This window comes from Limulus polyphemus, unplaced genomic scaffold, assembly GCF_000517525.1.
Source record: "Limulus polyphemus unplaced genomic scaffold, Limulus_polyphemus-2.1.2 Scaffold355, whole genome shotgun sequence".
In the NCBI taxonomy this organism is placed as follows: Eukaryota; Metazoa; Arthropoda; class Merostomata; order Xiphosura; family Limulidae; genus Limulus; species Limulus polyphemus.
In genome coordinates this window covers 294,067-300,567 of record NW_013665965.1, presented here as the reverse complement: position 1 = coordinate 300,567, position 6,501 = coordinate 294,067, and the positions used below count along the sequence as shown (strand labels likewise).

At 33.2% G+C, this 6,501-nt stretch overlaps 1 protein-coding gene across 1 annotated transcript in view; it reads left to right on the top strand.

The window, feature by feature from the left end:
- The window catches only part of LOC106457642 (coiled-coil domain-containing protein CG32809-like), a 395,034-nt gene that overhangs the window by 346,960 nt on the left and 41,573 nt on the right, over positions 1 to 6,501 (top strand). Inside the window, exons 13-14 of the mRNA XM_022383642.1 lie at positions 58 to 159; positions 1,788 to 1,942. Coding sequence (XP_022239350.1) covers positions 58 to 159; positions 1,788 to 1,942 — 257 coding nt within the window. The remainder of the gene's footprint in view (positions 1 to 57; positions 160 to 1,787; positions 1,943 to 6,501) is intronic.

The window sequence follows — 6,501 nt, the reverse complement described above, 5'->3', positions numbered from 1 at the left end:
CTCTGAAATGTAAAAAAACTCTTTTTCCCATCTCATTCTTTGAACTTTGACCCTCAGCCAAAGATGAACGACCACCTGGTGGTAAACCTAAACCTCCCCCTAAACCTACTTCTCTACTTTCTACGCCAGCGGAACTCAGGCGTTACGAAATTCCTAAAGGTAGATATTAAGATACTTATTCCAGTCTCTAATTATACCCTTTCAATCTCTAGCTTATTTTCATTCTTCGTCTTTACACTTCATCTTCTTTCTCTTGTTTACCAATGGATCAAATATCTCTTATTTCTGCACAATAGCAACTACGAAAACTGAGTTGAATTATGCCTTTTAGCTCACTTCCCACCAGATGCATGGACAATCTAAATTTCATTCCTACTTACGCTTGAAGTATTAGTCATGAATATAATAAATATATTTATCTATTGTAACATATAACTTAGTTATTACATTACTGGCTAGTGAATACAAAAACAGAGCATTCACACAAACCACCGATAAATGTGTTTTGTATCCCATAACAGAAACAAGGCGACAGATCAATTTGATACGAGTAGAAAAGCATGTAAGTAAATTATAGAAACAATAACCATAAAACTTTAACTCAGACAAGGCTTAATGAAACACATAAATTACTATACTTCTATCTTCGTCATTTCACGAGAAGTAAGACTGAGGCCTACGCGGAATAAGTGCATTAAACGTATACTGATGTGCTAATTATTACTGGAACGTTCTTTTTGGATACCTATAGTTTAATATTTCGAAGTATAGTCGATAAATACGAATTATAGAACCATATCATGCCTGATAAGGTCAAAGCATTTGCTACGTAATCAAACAAATACTTTATGTGAAAATAATGTTTTTCTTATATTTCATTACAATTTTAATTACTTTACTTTTACTAAAACGTAAAACAGTTGCTAATATCAAGTAATAATATAGGAGTCGACTTTATGCGTTTTAATTAAGAATCTATATAAATAATACGCTTGCGTTTGTCTCTCCAGAATTTGTCTCGCAAATATCTCGATCAAACGCTCCAAATCTCATATCGTTAGCAAAGCCTTTGTCCGAGGAGTTCACCTTACCTGTTTTTTTACTAAGTCAAACTTTTTAATGCAACGAGTATGGTACACGATAGCACAATGTCGTTCTCATCACCTGACGACTGGCTTCGATTTCAACTATAGTTTTTTTTTTATTTGCAAGGTATTTCACACAAACAACACTTAACCCGCGTGTAATTTCCAAAAAAATAACATAACACTAAATAGAATTTCTATGGTTACGTGTACCTGAGTTTGTTTGTCTGATCCCCCTTATAATTTTTCAATTAGACCAAGATTTATCGATTTAACACATAATGCCTGCAAGAAAGCGAAGGGCATGAAAACTACCGCAAATGTTTTGCGGGTCGCGGCTAGTTTAATTTATTATTTATACACATTTCAATCATGATGGATAAGAAGTCAGTCTGTTTAATGTTTTAATATTTCTCAAGTGAATACATCAAAGTTCTAAACCTTAATTTAATCTGTTTTGAACAGAATATCGAATACTTTTAAAAAGTAATAGTTGAAATACAACGTTATACGTGAAAATTAGTCTCACAGGAAGAGAAGTTTACGTAGAACATGAAACGTAGTTTGTAAAAATGTGGATAGTTCAAAGGTAAATTTGAATTACAAGTCAATATCATCTTATATGTTATGGATTACCATCATTGCTTAATAAAATAGAACTACTACGAAACGATGAACGACTAACAGCTATCAACATTTTAGTTCACGATCTTAGCCCGGAACTCTGTTCAAGACTCCGTTACCTCAGACGACAGACTCGAGACCTGCAAGCTGAAGTGCGCAGTCTCAGAAGAATGGCGCAGAATCAAGCTATTTCTGCTCGCGATAATGTTCGAGATACATGTTTGAAGATAAAGGTAATTCGCTTTTTTTAATAACGTAAAAGATACACACAGAAAAAATATAACGAAATAAACTGTGATTAGGCTAGGCTAGTCTAATTATTTTGGCCTGAGAAATTGTAGCGTACGGAGGGTTTTCTTTCAGGTATTTTTCTCGGGGAGGGGTAATCTTATTAGGTGACCTATGTGAAAAGTATGTCTACATTGACACGGTTTTTTAAGGTACCTAGCTTTATCACACCAAACGTTATCACCCTTAAGTTATCAATTTAGTGGTGGAAGGATTGAGTTTAAGAAGAAAAGCTTTCCCCCTACCCTCAGGAAAGTTGTTGTTGATTGTTTTTAATTATGCACAAAGCTACACAAGGGCTATCTGTGTTCTGCCCACCACGGGTATCGAAACCCGGATTCTAGCGTTGTAAGTCCGCAGACATACCGCTGTGCCACTGGGGGCCTCAGGAAAGAAACCCCATAAATATATTTTCTCTTACTCGGATATAAGCGTTGAGTTTGGGGACTTTTCTAACCCTTACCCATTTATTTGTTATTTTAGCTTGTGGAATGTTTCAGTAAAATTAAAATTTTATCCTATTTTTCCTAGTGTGTTGAGTTTTTATTTTGAGTATTATCTTCGAAGTGATGGACGAAAAAATTCTTGATCTATAAAAATAACAAATAAATTATACTATTATTTATACAAAGGTGAAATGAGAAACAGTAGTTAACTAGAAAAGAACTCATGCTTTAATATCTTCTTGTGTTAAGATTTTACAATGAATCCAGTTACGATTCAAATGGCATATTTGTTTTTAAATAACAGCAATGAAGATAAACTCTCGTTACTATAAGTAATCAGCGTCGAGAAATTTACAGGTGTTACATAAATTACCACACTTTCAAAATTGATTATTAGATATCTCGCAGACATTAGGATTATGTTGTAGAACGATCACTCTCGAACAGGAACAGAATTACATCAAAGTCTGTGGATGTGATTTTGTGCAACAGAAAGTTAGAATTCTGTTATATGTTAACACAGATCGGTTCCGATGCTTCAAATTTGCACATTTGTTGTTGTTGTTGAATTAAATATTATATTCCGTCACATTATCGGTTCCGATGTTTCAAATTTGTACATTTGTTGTTGTTGTTGAATTAAATATTATATTCCGTCACATTATCAAAGGATCTTGCGGCAGCAGCATCTGGGCAACAATCGTACCATTGTTACATAGTATTAGTAGCTTTTAGATAAAATATCCGGTAGTAGAATTGTGAAATACGATAAAGAGGAAAACTGTATTAATTATTAGTGGGTGCTTTCATTGATAACCTATACATAATGTAAGCCATAAAATAGGCGTAAACTACTTAATAAAGCTCACGTTCTAGACTTAATTATTATAGGTGTTTAAAAAGACAGAAATTACGTGGGCTGGGATTCTTCTACAGTAGGTGTCCGTGACTTGTTGGCGATGAATTCGAACAATAAACGGACAGCACACAACCCACTTGTTTTAAAATAATATATTCGAAACAAGTCAAACGTATGTACAAATATTTTTTACGCTATAGGATATCACAGTTTTATCTAAAACTCTAAATAATTCTCTTTTCTTGTCAAAAGTCCACACAGGCTGATTCAATTACTTTAGAATCCAAATGACAAGACGAATTATTTTTATCTACTCTGTTTCTTTCTATACAATCTGCGATAGATTCGCATACATTATTTCGTAAGTTACCATGGTTGTATCTCGAACTTTAAATAATTCTCTCCTTTTTGTCAAAGTTCACACAGACGGGTTCAGTTACTTTAGAACACACTTTGACAAGACAAATTGTTCCCCTTATCGCTGTCAAACTGTGAAACTCGCTTTAAGATATCACCCGTTAAGGCTAATCACTCACACGCCGACTAACTTCACTTTTCTTTCACTAACTAATTTTTTTCTTCTTCTATCTGAACTTTTCTTAACTTGTGCTCGTTTGGTTGCCTATACATATACCTTGCCCAACTGAGGCCTAGAACTTTCGACAAACTACGAGACGATAAGATGTAACAATATTTACACAATGAGAAAAAATTAGATGTTTCGAGAAAGATGACGTCAACAATACTACAACAATTGAACTACACTCACAACATACGACTCTTACCGAATTACATAACGAAATTTCTTATAACTATCGCCTTTAAAATAATTAACTTTAACACTTTCGTTATGAAAAACTGAATAATCATTAAATATTAAGTCACTAAATATACTAAATAATAACTCTTACGATAAACACTCTTCTATATCCATCAATATATAATATTTAAATATACATATACAGACTTTAATATAACTAAACCTTTAAACTTAAACAAAGCCGGTTATCACTGTCTTTTACAGTGTATCTAATGAACAAAATAACTCCCAAATTTCAATACAAATGTCTCTTAGTTTGGGCATAAAAATAACGTAGTTTAAGCTGAAACAAAGCTCACTGTCTTTTTCAATGTATTTAATGAACAAAATAACTAACAAAGTTTAATACAAATCGCTTTTAATTTTGGCATAAAATTCATTTATTAGCTTTCTTTGTAAAAACGAAATTATAAACACTTCAAATGCCATTGAAAAATTGATTTGAATGTTGATATTTGTTAGTTTATTTCCGTTTGTTCAAATAGAGGTTTAAATACAATGTGATAGTACAAAATTCATGTTATGCTGTTAAAAAATCAAATATTTCATCATACGTTAATCTGATTTCTCAAACATGGCTTCCATAACATTGCCTTATGTCGCTAGTGTATCGAATAAAACAAAAGGTAGTGAAGCGACACGCTCCTTTTGAAGCTTTTTTTTGCCGTCTGGTGTTTCTCGATCGATATACATTAATACATTTGTGATGAATAGAGAAATATTCTACTATATTAACGCCGTGTTTGTAAAAGTATAAAAAATAACTATTCGATGTTGCTAGAAACTTAACTGTTTCGGATTTTAGAATTACAAAACCTAAAAATGAGATTGTTCTGCTGTTTTTAGAAGTTTGTTATCAGTCAAACTGATTACCCTTTATTGAAAGAAAGATATGCCTTGTCATTTATCTTTTTAGGAGAGCCGAAAGTTTGACTTTTTTTCCAAATAGTTGCAGTGTCATACTTACTTTTTCTCTAAGTCTTACTGCATATACAGTTACAAAATGTTAATGGATCTAATCAGGGTGTTAGTAACGTATCAAAGGCTTCATGATATTTGGCACTCATACTGTATTGCATTCGCTCTAGAAGTTTAGAGCATATTATTATGAGATACTTCTAATCCCCTACAAAGAACATCTGTTTTCGTAACAAAACGTTGAAAGCTTCCATAAGCCTTTTTTAATTGTTCAAATGCTTAATAATTTATTTAGAAAATATTTAGCACTGCAAATCATTGAGTTTGATTATATTGTTTTACAACTTAACAGTCACCACCAGTTTATAATGGGGAATAGTATATTTTTATTAATAAAATAAGAATTGCATCCAAATATGAGCATTAAACACATGTACGTATTGCTATACAATATTGTTAACAGAAACAATGGGATCACCAGACGAAAAAATAAGGACAATATCATTACCTTATACATTCCTAAAACAAATCCCCGAAGACTGGTTATTCGTAGTTTTTTTCCGTGACTTTCCAACAATCCAGGCACCCAAAAAATGTATGAAAATTATCATTTATACCAGCGTACTGAGATACGTTCTTATAATTTGAAAAACAAGAAGGAAATATTGCAATAATTTGCCACGGCTTACCAATGCCGAGTATCGATCGGGCAGTCCTAACGGTTAGCGTATCGAAATGTGGAACAAGGGTTCGGAGATCGAAACGTGATGCTTCTAAACATCTCCACACTTTCAGCTGTAGCCACATTATCAAAGTGATAGTCAGTTCCATTATTCGGTTCAAAAAAATCAGACAAAGCCCTAGAGACATGGTAGCTGATATCGAACTGACTGCCTTCCCTCTGGTCAACACTACTGGCCATTTAGTCCACATTTAAGTAAGATATTGTATAGGTTTAAAATTTATATTTCTTATCAACTTATTTGTCATTCCGCTTCACTGGTCTGGTACACCTACATAGGCAACAGTTTGTAGGGCTGGATTAAGAATAATTAACAAATTATGAACTACTAGCAAATGTCAATTCAACGGTAATTTTCCTAAAAAATAGTGATGAATAAATATAAAATGTGCAGTCGGCCCTGTCCCTTGGATCATAGCGTATATTCAATATGATTGTTTAGTGAGCTGTTTACAACAACCCATGGGTTATTTCAACAACGAAAATGGCATTGCATTTATTTTTAAGCAACGGGGACTGACTGCAATACATTGTTGGCAAAAATGTTTGGGTTTCGATGCAATTGGTGCATCCAGCACAATAGAGCGCTCAGGTTCGCTAAGTATCCGTAGGGATTTTATTCTCGCTGGATGCCACCGTTCCTTGTCATTTTACTAAGCGCAAGAAAAGACCGCTGCCGAAATGAGTTTTTTTTTTTCTTTTCGTTTTTGTAGTTAACA